At 47.7% G+C, this 26,161-nt stretch overlaps 1 protein-coding gene across 4 annotated transcripts; it reads left to right on the forward strand.

The window, feature by feature from the left end:
* The first annotated feature begins 114 nt into the window (after window positions 1-114).
* On the forward strand, window positions 115-26,161 carry tfeb (transcription factor EB). 4 transcript variants are annotated; one of them, XM_076050149.1, is made up of 12 exons: window positions 115-343; window positions 11,161-11,256; window positions 16,664-16,768; window positions 16,900-17,094; window positions 19,022-19,120; window positions 19,244-19,432; window positions 20,180-20,269; window positions 23,797-23,914; window positions 24,106-24,156; window positions 24,497-24,572; window positions 24,657-24,804; window positions 25,044-26,161. In XM_076050149.1, the coding sequence occupies exons 3-12, from the start codon at window positions 16,739-16,741 to the stop codon at window positions 25,614-25,616; spliced, it is 1,569 nt and encodes a 522-aa protein (XP_075906264.1). In that variant the 5' UTR covers window positions 115-343; window positions 11,161-11,256; window positions 16,664-16,738; the 3' UTR covers window positions 25,617-26,161. The 4 variants fall into 4 exon arrangements, with proteins under 4 accessions (XP_075906264.1, XP_075906263.1, XP_075906260.1 ...); XM_076050146.1 differs by lacking the exon at window positions 115-343 and adding an exon at window positions 9,211-9,411; XM_076050148.1 differs by lacking the exon at window positions 11,161-11,256.

A 26,161-nucleotide genomic window follows, 5' to 3' on the forward strand; every position in this document is an offset into this window, starting at 1 on the left:
TCCCACAAAGCACCACACGTTGCACCATTGACGGTGGCACAGGTGACCGCGCGTTGACAACACCTCGACGGTCCAAACGAAAACAAAGTGAGTGTGCGCTCCCAGTGCCTGGCAGCGGGCTGTGGAAATACCCAGGAATCTTCACGTCCCGCTAAATTGTTTTTTTTTTTCTTTTTTTTTTTCCCCCCTTCTCCCGCACGAACTTTCTAAACGCGAAGTTCCCCCCCGCGCGACAGTCCCCTCGGGTGGGTCTGCTCCTAAAAGGGCACACGCAAGTGAAGTCAGTGGGCACGCACTTTTCTGCCCAACCTGACCACCTCGCTCTGTCTGACCTTCACATAGGGTAAGTGATATTTCACCATGCGACACCGAGTTTTTCAGCCCGTTCTCGACTGCGCTGGCCCCTTACCGCTTACAAAACCTCACCAACAATAAATTTTTCATTATAATAATTTCTTCTTTTTTTGGGGGGGGTAAGTGCGCATTTCTCCGTCGTCAAATTTCAAACGCAAATCCAAACCTGTCGGTTATTTGTCGTTTAAACACGACACGTAGTGTCACAAAGGGTGTTTTTGAGTCATTGCTAAAACAGTTTAGGAGCTATTCCCAGGGAATGGGACGCGGTTGCTTGTGCAGGTGTTTTTTATTTATTTTTATTTTTTTACAACTTCGAGGCCGCTTAGAATGTGTAAGGGTCACATTTTATTTAACACCGATGGTTGCATTTGACACAATATATTGTTTCATGTCGCCTTAAAACAACGTCATAAGCTGGGCTCACAGTGTCAGCTTTACTTACTAAACTACAGAGATGACAATGGCACAAAAAAAAAACATTTCTGTCAATGTATTTTTTTCTTCTTCTATTGCCCTATATCATTTTTCTGTTCTGCTAAAATAGTGCAAGGTAATGCAGTGTGTTCAGTGAAGCAGCACTTCTCTGTGACTCTAATCAGAGAGTCTCCACTGAGAGCTGCCCCTCTTGCCTTTTTTAAGCAGTCGGCCGTCCTGTATCAGTGACAGTAGCTCAGCCCAGGGGCTCGCCTCGATGTTGAAGTGAAGTTGTTGCTTTCCTTCACATACGTCTGGGAGGCTCGGTGCTTGGCTGCTCTATCCGTTGCTGCGTTACGTTTTAATGTCACAGTGCATGTTTATTATTAGCGGGAATGCATACAGACTGCTGGCCGAGTGTCATCCCTCGTGCGTGAAAAATGAAATGCATTTGTCTAAGTTTTTCAGGATAGTGCTAGCTGCCACTTTGATTTGGCTTCATTTTTTCCTTTTCACTTTTGTTTAACTGCGATAATCCTTTGAATATGTTTATTTTCTTGATATTGTTTTATTATTATTATTATTATTATTATTATTATTATTATTATTATTATCATTACGTCAGAATCAGTCTAAAAAGTGTAAGTGTAAAAAAAGCCTTTCCTCAACTCCTGCCCGAGCTGAGGTCTAACTTTATCCCGTCCACAGTTAGTGTGAGGCCTGCAAAGCTGGCAGATGGGCCCAGCTCTTCAGAGTGTCGGTCACAGTGCATCAAATCAACACAAGTATTTGACATTAGATCACTGGCTCCCGCCTATCTGAAAGGCCTCACAATCAGGTTCGAAGGTCAGGACAGAATTATCTCAGTTGACCTTATTTGGCCTTTCTGAACTCTCATCATGACTGTCGTCTGAAACCACATTGGTGTCTTACTAATAAGATTCCAATTAATGTGACATTCAGACATCAGCCTTTTATTTAGTGGTCAGCATGTGTGGTGGCGGCTCTCCGCGTGAGTCACCGGCGGAGCCGCATTGCATCAGGGAATCGTGACATGCAATGTGTTTGCTGTATACTGTGATGGGAAAAAGACACGCGTTGCGTGTTAAAAAAAAAATACATCGCATGCTTTCGGTTTGCTTCCAGTGAGCTAGTTTAATAGAAAAGAAACCCACCTTGCTAGCACCACCCCTGGCAATGAACATCTTATTGCCGCCATCATACACTTTTTTTCTTTCCTGAAACTGTCACAGTGACTCGGTACGCTCGTCTGTGTGGACTTAACGTTGCCAGTTAGCGACCTGATCCCCAGATACGTTGGACTGTCAGGCTTCAGCTGATTTGAGAGTATCTATTGTCGAGCAAAGGGTGATTAGATTGCATGTTGTCAAAGATCAAGGGGTTCTCCGTGCCGTGTGTGTTGCTCACGGTGACGTTGTGATGTATATTTTCAATATATTGTGCAGCGCTGACCCGCCACCTGGAAGCCAGGAGAATCCGTCAAAAAAAGGGAAATCCAAGGCACTCTTATTTAAATATGAAAAGCCTTTATTTTGAATGGCTATCTCATAGGGAAAAAGTTTAAAACGTGTGTGGAGAATCCGTGATGGAATAATCGATGGATTCGCCATCACCAGGAATAAGATAAACCTCTGGTGGTGAAGCAACGCGCTGCTTCCATTTAATGCAGCAACATCCAGTAAAGTTGACTTGACCAAGTTCTACCATCTTCACTTTCATCTTTGGTTTCGTTGTAACCTCTGATTTTTTTTTTTGTTGGCATTTTTCCTGAAAAAATGTTTTCATCGTGTGTGTGTGTGTGTGTGTGTGTGTGTGTGTGTGTGTGTGTGTGTGTGTGTGTGTGTGTGTGTGTGTGTGTGTGCGTGTGTGCCAACAAGAACTCTCCTCGCCTTTTATGGTCAGTGTCAGTGTCATCCACAGATGGTCATTCACATGCATGAGAGCAGCTTCACATCTGGGTCACAGGAAGGAAAACTTGCATTTACGTATTTGATCGTTAACAAACACACACTCTGACTGTGAATGAGGCATTTCTACGTTGCCCCCCCCCCCAAACCCCTCTCCCCCCCCATCAAAAAGGTGCATTGAGGCCATGTGGTAGCAGCTATGATTCATTCACATCATTACACCTGAATAATTGATCTCCCTGAGAGGCACCCGGGCCTCCATATGGCTGCATCTGTTTGTTCACTCTGTTTCTCTGTCACCTTTTATTTTTTTTTCGATCCTCTTCATTTCTATAAATAGTAAACCAGCAACGCCTCTCATCCCGACAATGAGCAGAAACGCTTTGGAACTGTTTACCTTCGCCTGCCACGTCTATAGCTGCGTTTCCATTACAGTTTTTTCGCGAATTAATTAAAAAATATATTTCTGAAACTTGGACTTGCGATTTGCAGGTGTTTCCATTGAATGGTGTGAAGTGCATAAGCTGTGATTCTCGTAAAAAATCTCATCCTGCGAGAACCCACTGTGAGCAGAATGGAGGTACAAAACCTGTTTTTGGAGCAGTTGTCATTACTGCTGTTGTCGCTTTTATCATCAGGGGATGGTTGTTGTAATTTTCTCTATATCGATGCGTGTGAAAAACCACCTCATGAGAACGTAAAAACCTTTTACCCATACATGAGAAGTTTTTCGAAGTTTAAATGTTTCCCTGCCCAGTTTTTTAATTAAGATATTCAGGTTTTGCACAACTCTCAGGGTAATAGAAACGCGGCTTATGACTCAAAAGTAATATGAACTGAATTAGAATATTATTGCCTTTGAATTTTGATTTTTTTTTTTTTGATTTTTCAAAGATGTCTGAAAACCTGGTGAAAAATGATAGTAAACAGCAGCAAAGTTTGCCACGAAGTTCAGCTTGTCCATGAATTCCTAGAAGTGGGTTGCGTTTCTCTTCTTTTGTTCCTCTCCTCTTTTCCTCTTTCTGTGCTAAAACACAGTTCTCGAAATAGGCCACCTTTTGTGACATCACAAAGGGCCCTGGTACTTTATTGTTGTTCTCTCCGAGGTTTGAGTTAACACCTCCAGACAGGTGTCCTGCCATGGCCGCCGTGTGGCGGAAACTGATATTGCAGCTAAAATGTTTTATTTTGTCCGAGGCTTTGTTGTTTTCTGGAGATCAAGTTTTTTTTATTCATATTTATTAATACTCGGCTACGCTATGTGGAGTTTGTGATGACAAATAAAGTTAAAAAAAAGTAATGTGTAGAATATGGGACCTTTAAAACAGTTCAGCAAGTTCACAGTGACTCCCCAACAGGAGCCAGAAGTTAACACGTCTTTCAAGTGAACACAATGTCTTTACTGCCTCTTCCACCTTCACCTGCGTGCAAAGCACCCGTTGGCGGCTGTCACTGACAAAACCAAAGTGTGTGTGTGTGTCTGTGTGTCTGTGTGTGTGTGTGTGTGTGCGTGCGAGCGCAGGCGTTTGTCATCCATATGGGGTGACAGAGTGCACGCATTGCAAGAGGTCAGGGGTCAGTCGACGCGCTCAGCCACGAGGAGGTCACCGTCAGCAGGGTCAGAAGGCCAGCAGAGAGTATGCGGCACAGCGCGGTGACGCCTGCCAGACGATTTCGCTGTAACCTCCACCGGCAAAAACCGTCGGCGAAAGCTCCTCAGATGTCCGCTGAAGGAGAACAGGGTTGAGTTTCAAGCGCTGAAAAGTGGGCCGGCAGGCGACCTCTCTGACGAGCTGCGCCGCGTTCTAATTCCGATGACTCCTCTGCCGGCGCCACAGACTTTTACTCCTCCTCCTCTTTGTTCTTCTCTCCACCTCTTTTCCTGCTCTGTCACCTCCTGCTTCTCCTCCTCTTCTTCCTTCTTCTCCTTCTCGTCCTCTTCCTCCTCCTCTTCTTCCTGCTCTGTCTTCTCGTGCTCTTCCATTTCCTCCTTTACCTCCTCCTCCTCATTCTGCTCCTTCTCGTCTTATTCCTCCCCCTCCTTCTCCTCCTCCTCTACCTTTTCTCCCTCCTCCGCGTGTCTGTTGTGTGTCCTGCGTGTTGGAAAAGTGCATGTGTGTCATATTTTCAGCCTCATTGGACTGGTGTCCGCTTGTTACTGTTTGAAGAAGGGGTTAATTTTCCTCAGGTAAACAAAAGGCAGCGCATGTGTGCGCAAACATCAGCTTCATGCGTTTGCCAGATGGATGGAGCCAGTTTCTCTCATGACTGGTGCAGCCCCAAAGAGGGTCTTTCTTTGTCGCGGCCCGAACCTGAATTTCACGTGAACACTAAGTGAGACAAAAGCGGAAAAGGTCACATAAGTTTCCTCCACCCTTTTTGTTACAGAAGGTGGGATTTTTGTCACCACAGCGTCGACGGGCCCCAGATGCGCTCAGCCTGTGACAGCAGGACCCATGATCGGTCCGGGGCCAGTGTGGGTGGGACATTTTGGAGCATGTGCTGAGTGTGTGACTCCACTTCCTCATCTTCTCTCTATTCCCCTGTTTCATGTCCTCTTTTGACTGACTAGCAGTTGTGACGGTCTTGTGCGCTCTCAGCCTCCCACACGGCAGATTTATGCTCATTAGGGACCTAAGTAAGTTTGTAAGCAGTGTTGTGGTTGCAGCAAGTCCCTTTGTCATCCCACACCAATATTTCTTGTAAACCAACAACAACAAAAAATGTAATTTAATGAAACAGGTTATTATGTGGACATAAAAATGCTTCACAGCATCTCAACTTCATCCTGTGTGTAACCGGACGTATTAACCTTGTTTTTTTTTTTTTTTTTTTTTCAGAGTCACTTTGTTTTCTGACTTGTAATCGATGCGGTCTCAAACTGACCCTGCTGACCATTCAACACTTTTGATTTGCATGACCTTCCACAGAATCAGCTTTCATGGACCCTGAAAGACAAGCCCATCCTAACACATTCGGCTCGACTTTGTGGAACTTTGTGACCAACTTCACCCTCTGCCTTGTGTTTTGATCCCTTTTTGAGTTTAAGTGCGGATCAGACAAAGTCACTCTGCCCTGCTCATCTCATGTTCATCCATTGAGATCATCAATATGCTCTTGAATTTCTCCCGATTTTACTTTGATATTCATTTTATTTTCACAAGAGATTAGACACCATAACCTCTATTAGAAAAGGTGCCGTTTGAACAGCTGACTATTAGGGTTACAGACTTTTCTAAACATTATTTCTACTGACGATGGAACCATCATTTAACACTAACGACTCTGCGTTCCAATAAAAACAGTGAAACTGATGTTAAATGTCCATAAGCAGCAGCATTAAGCTCCATTTAAATTAAAAACTACTTGCAAGTTAAAATCTGAATGTGGCTTGACAAGGTTTTCTCCCAGTGAACGTTCACCTTGTGGGCCAAAGACTTTTAAGAATCGGATTGATAATCACAACACAGCTTTCGCTGTTTGATTTTCCTTGAGCTTGTCAGACGAGCCAATCAATCTCAAACAGGATGTCGCTGCACGTTAATCTGGCCAGTTGTTTTGTTGAAAAAGGTTTTACGATTCATAACACAATGATGCTAAGTATTTTTTGGGGGGGCGTTATTTGTTATTATAAAAACATTGTTCACAACCCAAAGTCGTTCCTGTCGGTGGTTTTCAGTGGCAGCGCTCTGCCTCTTATCCCAAGATTGTTGAGATCTTGTTTTGGATACATTACTATCTTCCTTTTCATGACCTGTCTTTAAACCCTGTTCCTTTTTTTTTTTTTTTTAAAAAGAAAAAAAAAAACTGACGCTGACACCCACAAGCGAAGACAACCACATTCTTTTTGTGCTAATGAGTTGCCACTTTACAATCCATCGCGAGTAAAACCGATCGTAAATCAGACTGCGACACTCAAATTGAAAAACAAGTAGAGTGGGCAGGTTTTTTTTGCATGTGGAAATCAGATTTTATGACCCATAGAGAGAAAGTGTGTGTAGGTTTGCATTTTTTTTTAAATCTCACAATTCATCTTGTGAATACCTTTCATTCTGTCTCACCTGTGTAAAAAAAAAAAATGCTGCACAGCTGGTTAGCCAGTCGCTGCACAACTTCCTGTCAGACGTACGCACGCACCCGCACACACACAGACAGACACACACTTGGATCAAGAACAAAGACTGAACTCATTTAACGTGAATGCACTTTTTATTTCTTGGGATTTAATCAGCTTGAAAAGTGAGAGTTTGAAGGAAGCGTGAGTATGAGCACCGCAGACATCCGTCGTGTGAGTTGCCATGATTTGAATTGTAATCTACGAAACCTTTTTAAAAACCTAAAATTCCAGCCATATCACGTATCGACATGGTTGAATTGGCAAGCCGTCTCCACGTCACCATCTCACGTGCATTGGCGTCATCCATTCTCTGCTTGTAGGTCACAGTTGCTTTTTTACTGCTTCTCCAAAACGCGTTGGCGCAGTCGTCCATCACAACACCGGTGAGCTCTGGTTGTCTACTCGTGGTGCCTTTGCATAGTGAAGAGCTGCAAGAGGCCCCTCGGTGGCGTGTTTTTGTACGTGTGCGGGGTCCAATGCGCGCATGTGTGCGTGCGCCCGTGGCCCTGCCTCCTCCAGAGGCCATTGTCAAACGAGCACAAGGCTTTTTTGGTCAATGATTCCCCCTCCTACCCGTACGACTCCCCATTGGCCCGACGCGGCAGGACTGCGGCCACCTCGGCCAATGAGCTGCAGGCTCGTGGGGGTTCTGCCTCCGGACCAAAATAGCCCAGTAAATACACAGCGGACGCCATGAGAACTTGTGACGGGGCCGCTGCTAACAGCTCTGTGTATAAACAAGGGATGCTTGTCTGGCCGGCGCCGCTGTGTTCTCCTCCGCCAGCACTGCAGCCGCGTTTGTGCTCCGCTACGCCGGCAGCGGCGGCGGTGGCGGCACTTTATGGGAGCATACGGATGGAGGTGGACCGACTTTGGGTTTGGTTTGCCAAAGACGGCGTTTCAGTTTCATGGCAGTATGCCTCTTGTCAAAAATGATCTTATTGTCCGGCCTGATGTGGGTTAGACACTGTGTGACAACCTGTGGCACTTGATTTCCTTCCAGCTCACTGAGTGGTGTTTCAGTGTAACCAACCACTAAACATAGTGTGACATGGCACGGCCTCCTGTAATTCCCCCTCTCTTCACAATTTTGTTATGGAAATGAATTGAACTCATTTGCTGTTCCATAACTGCCACAAGGAGGCTCCACCACATCCTGTGCTGTGTCCTTGTTTTTGTTTTCTGCCTGGGCAGTTGTGTTGCGTTTGTGTGTTTGTCCCTTTATTGACAACGTTGGGACACTAATCTGCGCTCGTGCGCAGACTTTGAATGCGCAAACAAAAAATATGAATCTAATTTGACTGCAGACAAGGGAATGGGAAAGAAGGAGGATGAGGTTGCAGAGGAGGAGATGAAGGAGTAAAGGTTAAAGGTTCCACAGCCTGCAAAATTCATTTTAGCAAATTTTTCTAACACAAGATGTGTTTTTAGCCATCTGAGCTGTGCGAATGAGAAAAGCCCATTCACCACTTTTTTGCCTGCCCTACTTTTCACAGTCTTGTCACACTTGAAGATCTGCAATTTGTGACTTGTGATAACCTCTCCCTGTTTTTGTTGTTGTGTTTGTTCTGGTTTTTTTCTGACCTCACGTCACATCTCGTTCTGTCCCCTGTGGCAACGTGACGAAAACCTAGCAACTGTTCAGTCCAACAAACTGAAGCTAATTAACTGGAGTCCCAGTTTGAAAATTGGAAGAATGGACTTTTAATGTGTGATCTTGTGGAAGTGACTGCATAGTCTTGCATATTTGAAACTTCCCTTTTGTACAGGAAGTAATCTACTAAAAAACAAAACAGAAAAAAGTTTTGTTAAAAGGCTTTTATTTAAAATAATAAGAAACCGCTGGTTCTCAATAATAAAGCCGCCCTTCGTTCGTTTTCCCCTCGCCATTTTAGAGAAGTACTTATATTTGCTGATTCACTGTGGTGTACCTCATAAAAAATCTCACACAGTCATAACCATCGTGCTCACACACTTGTGGTTGAGGCTGTCCGTAAGGGATGTTCGCATGTTTTTTCAGGAAGACGTCTGGATGGGTAAGAGGACGGTTCCACATCAGAGCAGAAAAATAAAAAAATAAAAAAATAAATAAACAAACAGACAGAGGGATGAGGACTTGGAGAGCCGGCGATGAGTTTGCTTGACACAGGCTTCGCATTGTTGTCACCCCAGACTGCTGCTGTCAGGCAACTTTGGCGATGAGGGGGAGAGTCGTGGGAGGAGGGGGAGGACGAAGAGGAATAGGAAGCCGAGCTCATGAGAGAGAGAGAGAGAGAGAGAGAGAGAGAGAGAGAGAGAGAGAGAGAGAGAGAGAGAGAGAGAGAGAGAGAGAGAGAGAGAGAGAGAGAGAGAGAGAGAGAGAGAGAGGTGACTAATAGTGACTGTCACTCAGCCCACTCCTTCGCTGGATGGAGGAGTGGCATCGCAAGCAGTCAACCGGCATATGAACGCACCGGTCGGTCGGGCCTGGATCACAAACTGTCTCTGTCGGCGCCTGTACAAACCTGGACCAGCTGATTTTCAACTATTATTGTTTTCGTCTTTTCCCCCCCGTGGATGTACCATGTTGTTTCGGCGGCTGTGAGAGATTTTCAGGTGAGGAATATTTCGACGTAGTGTAGGACCTCTGCGCTGTCACAACGCTGCCCATTTATTGACGCTGCAACGGCTTCAGAGCAGAGATGATTAAAATCCGAGCAGTTTGTGAAGTTTTTCTTACCTTGGCCAGCCATAAAAATGAAAAAAAATAAAGTGTGAACGTGAGTTCAGCACGTAGGCTTGTTTCTGCTTGTCTGCCTTTGACCTTTTTAAAAAGAGAGAACTAGGATCTGGAGTAATTGCAGAGTGTTGTTTGTGTTTTAGTGGGTGTTTGTTGAGCGCTAAGTGACGGCTGATTGTCCGTGTGTCAATATGAACTTGAGTATAAATACACTCCTCTTGTGTTAGCTGGCAGTAAAACAAAAAAAAAAGCTGACAGGTGTCTGTAGTTTTTCTGTGTCTTATTTGCATCATCCGACCAATCAAACTCCTGCTGCTACACCTGCGAAACACCACCTGACTGTGAATGTGTTTTGTTTTTTCTGATGGCACCGCATGGGACACAACCAGCATGGCTGGACACAGAGTTGCTTTCTTGAAGTAAAAAAAAAAGTCAAATAATAATAATGAAAAAATCCCGGATCAAGCGACGAGTCAGAGTCAGAGTCAGAGCGCTTGATAGTAAAATGTTGACGGAGTTACGACTCGCTGGCTGAAGCTGCTGCTGTGGAATGATAAACAGCTTTTGTTCTTCCCCCGGGCTTCCTGCAGGGGAAGTTGCTTCACCGCTGACTGGCAGAATAAGGAGTTGTGAAAACTGATTGAAGAAAAAGCAGAAGTGATGAGCAGTTTTATTTTTTTTTTCCCTGAGACGCCCTTCCTGCGTCTCACTGTGTTGTCGTCGTCGTCGTCGTCGTTTGATAAGGCGTGAATGAAGGTGTGACTGCGCTGACGGACTCTCGGCTTCCTGTCCTCTATCTCCTCCAGTGACCTGTGCGAGTGGACAGATTGACTCCAGCCAAGGGTCCCCTCCTGGAAGAGCTATTTATAGAGCGTGCTAGGTGACAGGCATTGTGATTCACATCTATTGTCCAAGAGTTACGCTGATTCACTCAGACGACCTTCGCAAGAGTTTGTCGCCGAGCGGAAAGTTGTGGTTTGACCTGCTGATGTCAATCCAGGTCACCTGGTTTTCGAGGGGAAATAAAACACATCCACAGTTGCTGCTTGGAAAATTACACAGAAGCCTTTAAAAAAAATAAAAAATAATAATAATTTTACAAAATCAACTGTGAATGCAACCATATCAAAAAAATTGAATATTTTGCAAAGTGGACCACTTGCATGCAATCAGTGTCCACCTGACAGACATACGTCTCTTTTTAAACAGCCCCGACAAGCTACCATGTGTGCGTTAACCATGCGAGTGAGCTGTAAACAAGCAAACTGAGTCAGAAGCGTCTCCTGGGACACAAGTGTTGGCCCCCGTGGTGTCGCAGTGCAGCGCCCTCTGTGTTTATAATCGGCTCTGAACACGCTTCATCGCCTCCCAGCTTCCGCCGCGGAAAGTTTCTTGCACATCTGCTGCTTCCCGTCCCGCTGTACACTCCACTACTTCACCAGGTCATTTATTCATGTATTTATTTCTCACAGAACCATTCATTCCATTTATCGTCTCCATCGTTTTTTTCCCTCTTTGTCTCTCATGTTTTTCTTTGTCTTATTTTGTCATTTCTCTTTGTGTTGTGCCTCCATCCCTCTCTCCCTGTCCTTGCCTCTGGCACCGCTGGCTCCTGGCTGCTGCAGGTTTTCCCTCCCCTCTGCCTCCACCGTCCTGGCATGTAGTCGGCAGCGTAGGCAGAGCGACTCTCATCTTGCATACTCATTTTTCTCCTAAGACAGGTAAAAGCGCATGTGTGCGTGTGTCTCTGTCCATTAAAATGTGTCCACTTGAACTTCTTTTTCTTGACCTTGCTGGACCCAACAGGTCCAGTCCTGGCTGTTGTGAAAGTGTTGCATGTCCATCTGCCGGACTGTCTGCGTGTCCTTATAGAGTAGTACAGTGTGTTTTGTCGCCAAGGGATACGGCTGTTTGTGTGTGAACGCACCAAAGAGGGAAGGGGGCTGAGGATCCCATGCGTTCCATGCCAGCCCAGTAGCACAATCCTGTCAACATTATATTGGTGTGTGTGTGTGTGTGTGTGTGTGTGTGTGTGTGTGTGTGTGTGTGTGTGTGTGTGTGTGTGTGTGTGTGTGTGTGTGTGTTTGAGGAATATTTTAAAGATGCATAAAGTTTGCAAGATCATTGTCAAATGTGTCTTTCGAAATGCATCATTTGTCTTTTTCCTGAATGTGAAAGAGAAGATCTCACTGGTGCAACTCACTGAGGTGTTGCACCAATTATGCTTAATATCTTTAGATGAAGCAACAAGCCGTCCCGACCAATAAATAACCCGCTCAGGTTTATTTTTATACGAGCACATGTGAAATGCTACGGCTATGGTGCCTGGCACCTGTCTCCTATTAGCATGATGCTAAGTAGCCCGATCGGTCGCCACCGAGACAGTCAACCTGTTGCAGGCGCGCGCTTTCTGTGCTTTGTTTTTTGTTTTTGTTTTTTCGTTACGTTTCTTTCTGTTTTTGGACTGCAGGTTGCCAAAAAAAAAAAAAAAACCCTTCACATACCGAAAGAGCAAAATAACGCAGCAAGGCACAGGGGAACTGGGTGTTCCTGAAAAGGAGAACAGAGAGCAGAGGGTTATTTTCGTCATTAGAGAAGGCGCAGACACATCGCTTAATGTGGAAAGGTTCCGTCTGTGTGTGTGTGTGTGTGTGTGTGTGTGTGTGTGTATGTGTGTGTATATGTGTCTGGCCGGATTGACTCGGATTGTTTGTGTTTGTGTTGTGCGTGTTTGCGTTGTGCGTATCCACACTTTCTCGGCATCGGCCGGTGGAATTCTAAAAATACACGCATTCTATCGCATGTCTCTGTGCACAGGTGTCATGGCCCCACACAACCCTCGAATGTCTGTGCGTGCATGCGTGTGTGTGTGTGCGTGTGTACTGTATGGGTGTACTGTATGCATGTGTGCAGAAAAGAGCAAATCTGTCGTTGCAAAGCACACACATACACATGTTGCATGTGCCTCGTGCACTCTCACATGTCGTGTAGGCATGTATCTATATACAGTGTGTGTGTGTGTGTGTGTGTGTGTGTGTGTGTGTGTGTGTGTGTGTGTGTGTGTGTGTGTGTGTGTGTGTGTGTGTGTGTGTGTGTGTGTGTGTGTGTGTGTGACTAATCCATGGCACAATCCAGTTACTGACCCCTGACCAGGGCTTCCTCTGCTGCAGATCCTCCCACCGGCTGTCAGCGTTTGAAGTGAAGGCGCTGTGACATCACAGCGGCCGGACACACAATGGCCGCTGTGTCCTGGCACTGCGTCACTCATGCCTGCCAACCCCGGTTGGATGCCGGGCAATGGGACAGGCCCGCGTGGGGTTCGGGGGGGGCGGGGGTGGAGGGAGGGTCATGCTGCCTGGTAGCAGTGTGTCACCATACGATATCAGGAAGTGACATCCCCGGGACACACGTGTCCTCACGTCGGAGGCGTTCATGAAGGGCTAAATGGCACCGGCAGTGGGAAGACGCCTCGAGCAGAGGCCGACTCTGGAGGGCGCCCATCGGCTTTGAGCGTTCGGGGTGAAAAGGAAAAATTAACAAGGCAGAGATACAAGAGAGCCGTCTTGTGTCACAAGTGCTTTCTCTGTGCTGTCTTATTTTTTAGTTACGTGTGTGTGTTTACGTGTGTGTGTGTGTGTGTGTGTGTGTGTGTGTGTGTGTGTGTGTGTGTGTGTGTGTGGTGTGTGTGTGTGTGTGTGTGTGTGTGCGCGCGTGTGTGTGTGCTTGCGAACGACAGACAAGAGAGCAGCACCTTCTTCGTGTGTTGTGTTGTTTGTTTTCCGAGGCAGGACTGCTGGCGGAACACAAACACACACCAAGAAGCTGCCGCTGTCTCTGACCAGAGTATTTAGGTGAGTGCGAGCGAGGTTGTGTTGAAACTCGACACCGCGGCGCTCGTAAAGCCGCAAAATCTCCAAACCCCCGCGCGTAGTGAATTAGTGAATTGGCGCATGAAGTTCACACTTTACAGCTCCTGGTTCAGAGTTGGGGGGGATTAACTTGGACAGCAGAAGCAGGTCGAGGGAAACACCAAAATTTCTCCTTCTTCTTCTTCTGACTCTGACTCTCCTTCTTCTGACTCTCCTTCTTCTGACTCTGCTTCTTCTGACTCTGCTTCATCTTCTTCTTCCGTCTCGGTGTTCAGTTTAAGAGCGCTGGCGTCCTTCTCGCTCGCCGTGCCTTGCCGCCAAGTGCGATGATGTAATCTCCAAGTTTGTCGGGGCTCTATTAATACACTGCGTGGCATTCCTGCCTCTCTGTGTCGAGTTGTCAACACCCCATGTCTGTGAGTGAACACCTAGAAAGGGACAATTATCGCACGACGGGCTCTCGCGTGGACGCTATCAGTGCAGATTTGAACGGCTGCGTTTGAGCGCCGCCTCGGCAGCGGCCGCTTCTCACGCCGTGGAGTCCGTGAGTCGAAGCTCTGCTGCCCGTTTGTTTCGCTGTGATAATCTGCATGGGTGTGTGTTTTTCATGTGGGCCATCCAGCGGGGCACAAAGCCGGCTGTGTGTGCGCCTCCTCGGCCGCTGAAATGTACACTTCGGACAACAGGCGGCTTCAGTCCTCAATAGGAGCTGCCTTTCTTATTGTACCTCACGTACAATGAGCTTTTCTTTCCCCCTCTGTCTGTCTTTCTCTCTTGTGTCTTTCTCTCTTTATGACCATATACAGACTGTGTTTCTAACCGGAGACTGGAGGGGGGGGTCCGGCTCTGATTGGTTGTTGCTACACTCTGTTCTAACACATCGCCAGCAGCAGCAGTAGCAGCAGCAGCAGCAAACCTGAGCCTTGTTAGATTTCACCATGCAGCTGCTGCTGCTGCTGCTGCTGCTGCTGCTGCTGCTGCTGCTCCGGCGTAGTCGCAGCACCAGGGGACAAACATCAGTCATCGCAGAAGGGGAAGTGTGTCTCCTTGGGACTCCCCAGGCTGGGTAGGCGACTGCGTGCGTGTGTGCGTATGTGCCTACTTGTTTATGAATCGTGTGCGTGCGAGCTGCCGAGAAATTATACAAAAAAAAGGGCAGGATTTGCTGTGAAGGGTTTCGTGGGTGTTCCTTCCTTCCTTCTCGGACACATGATCGAACCAAAAAGCACAACAAGAACACATGATGTCCACAAGACCCATGCAGCATTGAAGAAGTACCTCCGAATTCACCCAAGGAGTGATGCCGTTCACTTCCCTCATACCGGCTTCCCTGCGCTGACTGCGACGCTTTGCACATATGACACCACCTGATGGAAGCCGTCAGTCCTACAGGGGAGAAAAATAAAATAAAAATTGGCCCCCCACTCTTTGGCCTGGCGGCATGTTATCTGTACCACAGCGGTGCTGTGTCTCCTTTGGGGTATCGTGTGGACGGATTCGCTGCCAGCAGAAGCTCTCGAAGGAATGTGGACGGCGGTTAAGGGCTTCACACGGTGTCCATTGTGTGGCCGATGAGATTCGGTTACGTAAAATGCTGCAGCTGAACGTCGGGTCGAGTGCGACCAAGGGCTGCTAGTGGAGACCACGTTGAGCCGGTGGGAGAGTGCTTTGAAGGAACAGACATCGATTTGCATAGAAAAGGTTTCAAATTCTGAAGAAAAATTGAGGAACTGAATGTGGCGATATTTTGAGTAGTAGAACCAAATTGCAGGCAACGTCTGTAAGATCTTTTTATGAGCCGCTCAGACACCATCTGCTCTGAGTGGTCACTTTCTGATATACACCGCACCAGTACTGGGTACTACCTAATATAGTGGGCAGTGAGCAAACATGCCACTCGCTGTATGGGATATTCAGGTTTTTAGATGAACTTTCAGGATGCATCAAAAAGCACTGTGAGCTTCACAGGTGAACTTAATTTGAGCTCCTCATAAATTTTCTAATGGAAAACAAACCAAGTTTCGCTACTCACTGTGTGCTTGTCTCTGACGAGGCGATGAACCGCGGTAATCACAACACGGCGTCTGTGTTGCGACTGGCTCGACGACAGTTTGCATGTGAGTGGTCGTCTTCTTCACGCTGTTCACATTTTAACATCACGACCAAGACGACGCCTCACAAAAAAGGTCACATGGCAAGTTTTTCACTCATTGACTTTTTTTTCCTTGCGATATTTGCAACGCTGCTGTTGGATAGACTGTTTGACATGAGGAAATTACCGTTGCACGCCTCGACTCAGGCGCTGCTTTCATGATGTCATATCTCTGTAGATCTCTGTTGTGCATTTTCCATAGATTTCACACCAAGGTCCTGAACTTTTTTTTTTCACTAGTGTGTGTACGTTACTTCAAGGTTCAGTGTGTTGTGCGCTCAGATTCTGCGTACTTTGGATTGTAACCAGTGGTTATTCAGGTTGCTGTTGCCTTTCTGTGGCCTCCAATCAGCTTGCCCTTTCTGACCTTTGACCCCAACGAGACATTTTCCGCCACACAACTGTCGCTCGCTGGAGTCACTTCTGTCCCCTCTCTTCCTCACTCAGGTGCTCACTTTGAACTTCAGTTGGTGTCCTTCACCACACCTTGCGATTGTCCGATTTATTATTTGCCTTAACAAGCAATTGAACTGTTCACCTAACAAAGTTGGTGGTTCGTGAATGCAAAACGTTTTTCAAAGTGTACTTTACATCGGTTTTACTGCATAAAACTTTCCATTCTATCATCTGATTTTCAAGCCTCAGAATGAGGAGCAAAAAACAAAACCAAAACACATAAAAAAAAAACATGTTGAAGTGCTTCAAATCTTGTAAAATAAGTGTGTAAAAAGTTAACAACATGGCTGCTGATGTAGCGACAAAAAACTGCAGCTCATCTTGTGGCTCATTGTAACGTTTGAAACAGCCATTGTTTTTACAGCCATTTTCAGATCCTTATTTTCCACCCTTGAACTTTGCTGAACCGTGTACCAGTTGAGTGTGTTTCATTTTGAGTCTGGGAAGCCTCAGAGTTGACTGTCGCTACTACGAACCAAATAATAATAAAAAAAAAACCCAACAACAACCAAAAAGAAAAACCTGATCCACACGCATTTCATGGTAAAAAAAACCAAACGCTGTGCTGAGATTCAACATAACCCTGCCGCCGTCTTTCCTTTTACCTTTCCTGTCCTAACTGGCTCTTCTCCCTTCCTCCCTGCGCCACAGCGACCTCTACCTCTCGGGCTGGACTGTGGTGCACTGACGTCGGCTCGCCCTCCCCTGCCCCCTCGCCCCCCAGCCATGGCCTCGCGCATCGGTCTGCGGATGCAGGTAAGAAAACACACACACTTTCACACTTTTTCTGACATGTCTGAAATTTTTGTGAAATTTTCTGTAATTTTCTGAAATTCCTCTGCTCTCTGTGTTTGTGTGTGTGTGTGTGTGTGTGTGTGTGTGTGCAGCTCATGCGAGACCAGCTGCAGCAAGAGGAGCAGCGGGAGCGGCAGCTGCAACAGCAGCAGCAGCAGCAGCAGCAGCAGCAGAATGCGTCGCTGCAGTACATGCAGCAGCGCATGGCTGGGCCACCTGCTCCCAGCCCGGCCATCAGCACGCCGCAGCATTACCAAAGCATGCAGGTCCCGGTGGAAGTTCTCAAGGTTGGTTGGCCCCGCAGCGAAACTGACGTTTTCCTAAAGAGAGTCAAGTTTGCCACTTCAAGTTACTCGACCCTTGAAGTCAAGCCTAATGAAAGGAATGTGGCGATAACGTGAGCATGCATGCAATTCAGATTGAATTGTTTGGGGTCAAGGCGATGATTGATATGTAAGGGTTTTTTTGTTTTTTTTTTATTAAATTTTAGTTGACAACCACAAATCACAGATACCCTCGTTGCTGCTCCACCTTGCGGCGCCCTGGACAGTGTAGGCCGGTCATCCATCAGTCTCACAGGCACCGCAGCGCTGCCTCACAGAGGCGAATCGGGAATCAGATTCAGAAAAAAAAGAGAAAGAGAGAGAGATTGACAGAGAAAAATGCGGCAGGGCAGCAAAGCAGGTCGTGAGAGAGGAGAAGTGAAGGCAGATAAGAGAAGGTCTGACATGTTGCACGATAGGACGGACGGGAGAGATGCAGATAGCCTGAGTCAGACAGCGGCAGATAATGCTAACGTGACGTTTTGAATGATTCCTAGGATGCTTGTGCCTGTCCTTATCTTTGATTCTGTGTGTGTGTGTGTGTGTGTGTGTGTGTGTGTGTGTGTGTGTGTGTGTGTGTGTGTGTGTGTCTCTCTGTTTTTTCAACACTCCGAAGAAGGGCGTGACTGTGTATTCTGACCTGCCTCATTCTCACTTCTCATTCACCGCTAACAGTAAGACCGTTTTGGCCGCGCCGACAACTCAGCCGGCGTGCGCAGTTGCGTGCCTTGCCGCTGTTGTCCCGCTGTTTGCGTCTGCCTGTTGTATTTGCACACGGTTGTGCTGTCAGTCCGTCGGTGTCACTGAACCGCTTTTTTTTTTTTTTTTTTTTTTTATCTCCGGCACACGTTGATTCTTTGGACTTCACCAGCGCTGACGCGACAGCCGCCAGCCAACAGTTGTTTGTCCCAGACGCAGATAAAAAGCAGCCGGTCTGATGCGCACTTCAAAACAAAACCGTCAGCCAATCAAGGTGTAAATAAACAGTGCGAGTTGGTGCGGTGCCTCCCTGCAGTTTGTCTGAGTGTAGGGCGGCTGTGACGGCTGAGGAGCCGCCGGGTGTTTGCCGCACTAACGGGGGACCAGGCTCGCTCTCTGCTGAGCTCTTCCCTCCTTTGATGTGGAGGAGCGAGGCGAGCCCCTGTTGCCGTGTGGCTCCGCTGTAGGATTTGATGCGGCTTCGCTCCTGCGGGACTCGCAGCTGACTTAATGCTCCTTGATCCTGCCGCCGTCCCAGCGATGCAGGACAGGGATAATGGTGTGCGCGCCTGCAGCCGAGCCTTCGGTGTGCTTTGTGTTTTTAAAAATTTTTGAACTCTCCCGCAAGGAGTCATCCCAAACGTCTGGGCAGGATTTCAATTGGCCAATTGAGTGTAATTAAAGAATGATGTGTGTTGGGACACAGCCGTGTCGCGTCGCGTCGCGTCGCGTCATTTGAAGGGATCCCTGAAATAAAGGGATGGAGATACACGCTAAAAGTTTCCTCATTACAATAAAAAAAAAAAAAACATGCCATTTCACTGAGGTGATTGTGTAACTGGACCGACTGGGTTCACGCCATTGACAACTTTTTTTTAAAATGTTTTTGTTGCTGCTGCGTTTTTACATTTTTTGCAGCTCCCAATTAAAGTTGTATTGCGTGCTTGTATTTTTTTCCCTATCTTACTACTTCTGTGGTTTTATGGACAATAAACTCAGGTTTGACAACAACAGCAACTTCCAGCTGCTCAGTTTACCTTATTCAATAAAGAGTATATTTAAGGATCCCTTTGAAAATCTGTTTAGAAGTTTTCCCTCAAATGAAAAAGTGGAACTGTACATGGATTACCAGCCATTTGATGAAAGGAATAAGAACTTCTAACATTTTTTTTTATTCGTCCTTCACTATCAGGTGCAGACCCACCTTGAGAATCCGACTGACTACCACATCCGTCAGTCCATGAAGCAGCAGGTGAAAGAATACCTGTCCACCACCTTCGCCACCAAACAGGTACTCTTCATAAAGCCTTTTGTTTTTTTTTTTGTTTTTTTTTTTGTATTTATTTTTTCATGCGGACACGTGTCCAAGTCAACCCACTTCCTGTACGAATGACCAGCGCCAATCTATCTGCAGACTGTCCACGCTGTCGCAGGGCTGGTGCCACCCTCTCCCCCTGCGACCATGGCACCGACGGGAGGCTCGGCGTCCGCCCCACAACCCCTGCACTCCCCGCACGTCCGCACGGAGCAGCTCATGTCCGGCAACAGCGCCCCCAACAGCCCCATGGCCATGCTCAACATCGGCTCCAGCCAGGAGAATGAGGTGGGCGGCCCACCTGTTAGCTTGCCTTAACAAACCTGTGAACGTTAATCCCTGCTGCGGTTGCTTCTCCCTCACAAGTTCAGTTTACAGGCACCAGATTCGCCAAATAACCATAAAACACTATGACTTGATTACGCTCCTATATAAAATTACGAGGATTAAACATTACCAGCTAAGTGACATTATCTACTCATTTTATGAAAGCATCATAATGATTTAATTGGCCCTCGGTAGGCAGGAGCAGGGTTTATACAGTCTGGGCTGCTGTAAAAGCGCAGGTGTCGCGCGCAGGGCAAGCGAGCGCGCGGACGTGTTGACTAACTTGCGACAGCCAAGAGTGGCTTATATTGGAATTTAAATGCCCCATTATGGCCTTGCAGGAGTAATGACAGTGGAGACGGAAACAGTAAATGCGAGGCCTTTGAACCCTGCAGACTTCGACCGGCACTTCTCCACTCTGCCGCAGTTCTTGACCGTTGGTGCTGCCAGTCTATTGGTGGCAAAGAAGCAAAAAAGCAGCAGCAACAAAAAGAGAAAACCTTTCCGTCGAGCCTCCTGTAACGGCATGTTTAACAGTTTGTGCGTCTTCAAGGGAGCTGACACGGAGAGCCTGCGTGCCGTCAGCTGCCAGGTGCCTCGCTGTTGGTCCTTGTGATGAAGTTTAGTGTGTAAACTCGTCGTGTGTGCGACGCAACTAACTCTCTTCTCCTGCGTTTTCGTTTGTTTGTTTGGCTTTTTTTTTTGAAGATGGATGAGGTCATAGATAACATCATCAGCATGCAGTCCAACTACGATGACCTCCAGAGGTACATTGACCCCGTGCAGATGCCAAACACAGTAAGTCTCTTCCAAGTTTTTAATAGTCTTTCTTTTTTTGTGTGCAAGTATATTTGAAGGGTATCATGATATTGCGTGATTACTTTTTTGTGGCCTACACAAATATTTTGAAAAAAATGTTAAGAATGATAATATGCACACAGTAATATGTGTCAAGCAAAGAGCTTGAACTAGCCAGCTGGTATTTGGCCACTGAGGGTTGATTGCGAGGCGGGTAAACCACCAATGAGGGCGAAGGCAGGCTTGCTTTTTTTTAGGATGTTGTTTATGGACAGTTGATGATGTCATCGGCACGCATCCACGCTCCTCGGCGGAGCCGCTGGAAATGACTCCCGTACCGCGTCTTTGGGTTTTCGAAAGCGGGCTCCACTGGCTGCCGTCGGCTCCGAGATTAAGATCAGTGGGGATTAACTGTGAGCAGGAGGCCCGTTAGCTCCAGTGGCAAAGCAGTTATTGAGCTACTGGGTCACACACACTCTGAGATAACCTGCAGACAGTGTGCTGACGGTCTGGATATCACAGTAAGATATATATATATATATATATATATATATATATATATATAAATATGTTTTTTTTTGGCTACGTGCCCAAATCCTGGCTTTGTTTAATGCACAGTAGTTAATGTGATGGAATCTAGTTATTTGAAGCCCTTGCTGACAAGAAGGCTATATCTAGATCCCAGTCATAGGACTGGACATGCCAAGTCGTAGGGACTCGGCTGGTGGCTCTTCCCACACTGCTGTCTGTTGGTACAGATGTTCTCTTTAAAGGGAACGCGCGTGTGTGCTTTTTGCGCGGATCTCAGTCAAACCAAACCGCAGCGATGGAGGTTTCGCACAGAAAACGAGATACTTTACAACCTTCAGCCTGATTGCTGGGCTGACGGTCCGTTCCCTTTCCGGAGGAGCCATGTTCTGCCTTCATGCACCCATCTGTGCAAGCATTCACACGAGCACACATACACACACACTCATGCTGAAGTGTATAATTGACTTAAACACTAAACATTCCATAGCAAGGCCCGAGCTGTGCACAGTTAAAAAAACCGCAGCGAAGGCATCAGAGGACTGTGCAGAGCTTTGTGCTCGCGGGAAGCAACCGAGAAAATTAACAATTAAACTAGCGGCAGTTAGAGTTCAACTTGTTTACAAGACATTTGTGGAGTGGAGAGAGGGGGTGGAGAGGAGGACAGGGAGGGGGCGGGGGAGGCGGGAGGTAAAGGAGGGGGGAGTGGGGGAGGGAAAGAGGGATGAGGGCAATTTGTGCAAAGGGGAAAACAGGCTGAAAGTCCAGTCAGGGGAAAGTTCACTGTTGTTTGGTGGGGAGCGCCGGCGCTAGAAGAAAGCAGGGATCAGTGCGGCCGGAGTCAGTCTGACGGGACGAGGTTGGCTGAGAGCTGCGTGTGCTGACAACAGGACGGAGCACTGGCCCAGCGAGAGGAGTAGAGGATGAAGGAGATGAATAAGACGTATGCGATAGTGGAAGTTATCGAAGGAGAACAAATTCAGCTGGTAAGACGCCGACGCATCATCATCGGGTCGTTGTTTTAAATTATTATCTTTATTGTGTTGTAGTTTAGTAGGAGTCCCGGCTTGTTTTATTTTATTTCATTTTATTTTTTGAGTGAAGCTCAGTTGTGACGGATGCGGTGACCGCTCTTAACTCCCGGCCGCACGTCACTGATTATAAGCTGGGAATGGGACGAGGGTGGGGACAGTGGAGAAGCTCTTCATCCGTCGGAGTAGCCGTAGAATTCCTGCACGTCTGGATCGATGTTTAGAGCTCATTTTCAGGTTTGTACCGGAGTAGTGTCAGCATTAGCAGGCCTCCACTTGTGCGGGCTGAGCTCACCGAGTGGTCAAATGTCTTTTTACCGGTTTACTGGCTCACTGCTGTAAATATTTTTACATGTGTGTGTGTGTGTATTTGTTTGCAGGCAAATGTGAGTGCTTGGAAACTCAAATGACCTCAGAGTTTTATCTTAAAGGGTCTTCTTTTTAAAGTTGATTGGGTTGATCATTGGGACTGTGTGTCTGTGAGTGTGTGTGTGTGTGTGTGTGTCTTTGTGTGTATGTCATCAGTGCTGTTGATTAGATTAGCCCATTGATTGGACGGGAGGAGGGGTCAGCGTGTGGAGCGATCAAAGCAACGATTTAGAAAGTGTTTCATTTTTTTTGCTATTCCTATTATTTCTTCAAAGAAAAAAAGAAAAACGCTGGAAACAAAAGTTTCGAGTTGTATTTTCAACTGACAGCCCGGCGAGCGAAAACTCACCTGCCTAATCCTGATGTGGATTAAAGTGGCAAACTCCAAGGAATTCATGGAATCTCAAAGTTTAGTAAAAGCACCACTGAATACCAGGCACAAGTGAGCAGTTTGAAGTGTGTGTGTGTGTGTGTGTGTGTGTGTGTGTGTGTGTGTGTGTGTGTGTGTGTGTGTGTAACGGATGGTTACACTGAGCCATGCTAAGTCTTGTTCCTCCGCTTGGACCTTCTTGTCGGAACGAGGCCCCATGCAGAAGGTGAGACTCGCTCACAGGGTTCAGAGGAGGGCAGAGGCATCCTGGGATTTAGTTTTAGTTTTGTGAAAAAAGGGGGAAATAGCGGGACGATGCCGATGCCTCAGCCGGGGTCATCGGCGATTCCACTGAATATACATTGAGTGCGTGCGGACGTGAGCTTCTGGAGAGTTTACGTGTGCGTTTATGAGCGCCAGCGTGTTTGATTTCACAGCTTGAGCAGTAGCCAGCAGATAAGGTATCTCCGCTTTTAAGGTCCTTTATCTGTCAGGGACTCAATTAGTGGCGCCACATTTGACCTCCCCTCGGGGAGTAGGACACGCGTGGTAATGAGGGAAAAGGGAAAAAGGCCCCCGCGCATTCCAGCCACGTTACAATTAAAAAGCAAATCGAGTCATTAGGAGTCGGTGGCGGTGGCAGAAACCGAGCTGCCGCCGTTGTGCAACGTCTAAAGTGCAGCAGTTTTAGGAGAGCTGTGTGAAGACAGTGCTGCAGAAGACAGTGGGCAGCAGCCGTAAAGAGCGATAAGGCCGATTGGATTACTGTTAATCATTGCTGTGTGTTTGGCAGCCTCTCTCAAGGTGTGATGTTATTGCATTATTACGTCCCCTTATCAGGACCTTTACAGTGACTCTCGGCGCGAAGGTTTACGAGGCTGCCGATGAGGGTGAACGTAAAACTCTGAGAATAATGAGAATAATGTGGATTTAACAGCGGTGTGACTGCAGCTTGATTGTGCATTACTCGTACATCCTGACTACTTTTTAACTTTTATTTGCGAGACTAGCGCTTAAACCGTCGTTAAACGGGCATCTCGGGGGTGTTTTACGTGCGACGGTCTGGTGGTAGTCTTCTTGTTTCCCTCTCTGCCTGGAGCTTCCAGAGCAGCTTCGCGGTGAGTTTCCGTCGCCTGCTCCGTCCTGGGATCGGTCCATTGCAGCAAAGTGTGATTGTTTCGGCCCGACTTGTTCTCTCACTGACGCTGTGACGTTCCTCTGTTCTACAGCTCCCGCTGTCCAGCAGTCACTTAGACGTGTACACAGGCCCTGGGATGAAGGGACCAGCCATCACCATGACCAGCAACTCCTGTCCTGCCAACCTCAGCATCAAACGGGAGCTCTCAGGTGCGGAACTCACAGTTTTACACACACGGCGTGAAATTCCACCCAGACATCACTTCACTTCACCGTGTACAAGAGGGTTCCTGCATCGGGGTGGTGGGTGGGGAGGTAGGGGGAGGAAGAACTGTACCTATGAAGACCCGACCAGCTCTCAGCCCTCAAGTTAATCCCTTGTTGTTTTTGCAATGATGCAGAAGCCCGTGCGATGGCCAAGGAGAGACAGAAGAAAGACAACCACAATCTGAGTAAGTGCTTCACCGTCTGCGCGCGCGCACACACACACACACACACACACACACACACACACACACACACACACACACACGTGCACATGTACGTGTGCACGCCTAAACTTATACGTGCACACTGCGATCCTTTCGTCTTTTGCAGCCTTGCACCTATTTAGCTGACACAGTTGGTGGATGGTTAACCTGATCGTTTCTGCTGTCCTGGCACCAAAGTTTAATTGTCTGTGACTCGTGTGTGTGCGCGCACGCTTCTCTCTCCTGTCGCTGCAGAGGCAACGAGCAGCTTTTTAAACGAGTTCTGTTTTGTCTTTTGGCCCTTTCCTTTTCTCTCACAAAGTCGAAAGGAGGAGGAGATTCAACATCAATGATCGCATCAAGGAGCTGGGAACCATGATCCCCAAAACCAACGACCTGTGAGTGTCTTCTCCTCTGGCCCTCCTCCCAACGCTCTCTGAGGTTGCCTGTTTGTCATTTTTTTTTGTTCATCATGTCTGCAGCGATGTGCGCTGGAACAAAGGCACTATATTGCGGGCGTCCGTGGAGTACATCAAACGCATGCAGAAAGACGTCCAGAGAACCAGAGAGGTGGAAACCAACTTTAAACGCATGGAGATGGCCAACAAGCAGCTGTTACTACGCATCCAGGTAACAATAATCTAACTTTTGGAAGAGATTTGTTAGAATTAAAAAAAAATAAATCTATTTACTGTTCTGCTGCACTCAGGGTTTGTGGGTTGCAGGGGGCCATGCCCTGCAAAGGTCACTACATTCAAAATTCACAAATGTTGAAAATTCAAAGACGGCTAAGTTCTCAGCTACCCGCGCAGAACATGACCTTTGTGTGACCTTGCCTCCGTCTGCTGTTCTCGTCCTTCATTCCCCAGGAGCTGGAGATGCAGGCCCGCTTGCACGGCCTCCACAATAACTCCCCGTCGGGCCTCAACCCGGCCGACCTGATGGGTTCCTACATCAAGCACGAGACCAGCCCGGAGGAGAACCTCTCCCACCCGGGGCCGCAGGCCCACCACCACCAGATGCAGCATATACCCCAGAGCCAGCCTCACGCACCGGGCCCCCAGCATCACTTCCTGCCGCAGGGCCACCTGCACCAGCAGGGGCCGCCGCACCCTCAGCACAGGCAGCTGCCGCCGCTGCCGCCGCACATGCAGGCCCAGCCGCCCATCCAGTACCCCTCGGTGGGCAGCTCCCAGCCCTTTGACTTTGCCCCGTCGCTGGACTTTTCCGACGGGATCCCCAGCTTCTCGGATGGGATGTCCGGCCTGGGGGACCTGAGCGGACTGGACCTCCATGTTAAGAGGGGCGAGCTGGGCTTCCTGTTGGACGAGCCCCTGTCCCCGATGGGCGGAGACCCGCTGCTGTCCGCCATGTCCCCCGAGGCCTCGGTCGACTCCAGCCGCAGGTCCAGCTTCAGCATAGAGGACGGAGACATATTGTAGACGCAACGCAAACACACGCACACACGTACACGCGCGCGTTACATCGCTCAAACACGGGTTTCTGAAAGGTTGCGGTACGGTTCGGGAGGTTGAGGGGGTGTGGTAAAATTTTTAGTCATCAAATGCGAAACGGCTTGAGTGTACATCAGCACAGGGCGACACATTTTACAGCACGTACCTCAGAACAGGAATCAGCCAGGAAGCAGCACGTCAGGCGACACGCACCACAGACACACAACATACTTTGAACACACACAGGTAACTTTAAAAAGACAAAAAAAAAACAGAAACGACCTTCTTGCTGCATTTAACTCCCCGTGACGGCACAAACACACACACACACACACACACACCAAATGTCAAACATTTCTCACAAACAAAACCACAAAGTGCCTTGGCCGTGGGGGTGGGGGTGGGGGGGTAAAACTGAGCGGCAGCGGCAGGAAACTTTGCCCGACGCACTGAGCCTTTTACGACGGGTGAAGGGACACTGCCAGGTCGGGAGTCCTCGCCGCCGTGCAAACTCATTTTCCAAAAAATTAAAA

Source organism: Nelusetta ayraudi, unplaced genomic scaffold (genome assembly GCF_046127955.1).
Source record: "Nelusetta ayraudi isolate G7.1 ecotype Tasmania unplaced genomic scaffold, CSIRO-AGI_Nayr_v1 ptg000124l, whole genome shotgun sequence".
NCBI classification, from domain to species: domain Eukaryota; kingdom Metazoa; phylum Chordata; class Actinopteri; order Tetraodontiformes; family Monacanthidae; genus Nelusetta; species Nelusetta ayraudi.

Coding starts and splice junctions, on each gene's coding strand:
- tfeb (XM_076050145.1), top strand. CDS start 9,373: ATGTACCATGTTGTTTCGGCGGCTGTGAGAGATTTTCAG. Junction 17,095..19,021: donor TCCCGGTGGAAGTTCTCAAG/GTTGGTTGGCCC, acceptor CTTCACTATCAG/GTGCAGACCCACCTTGAGAA. Junction 20,270..23,796: donor CCGTGCAGATGCCAAACACA/GTAAGTCTCTTC, acceptor TCTGTTCTACAG/CTCCCGCTGTCCAGCAGTCA.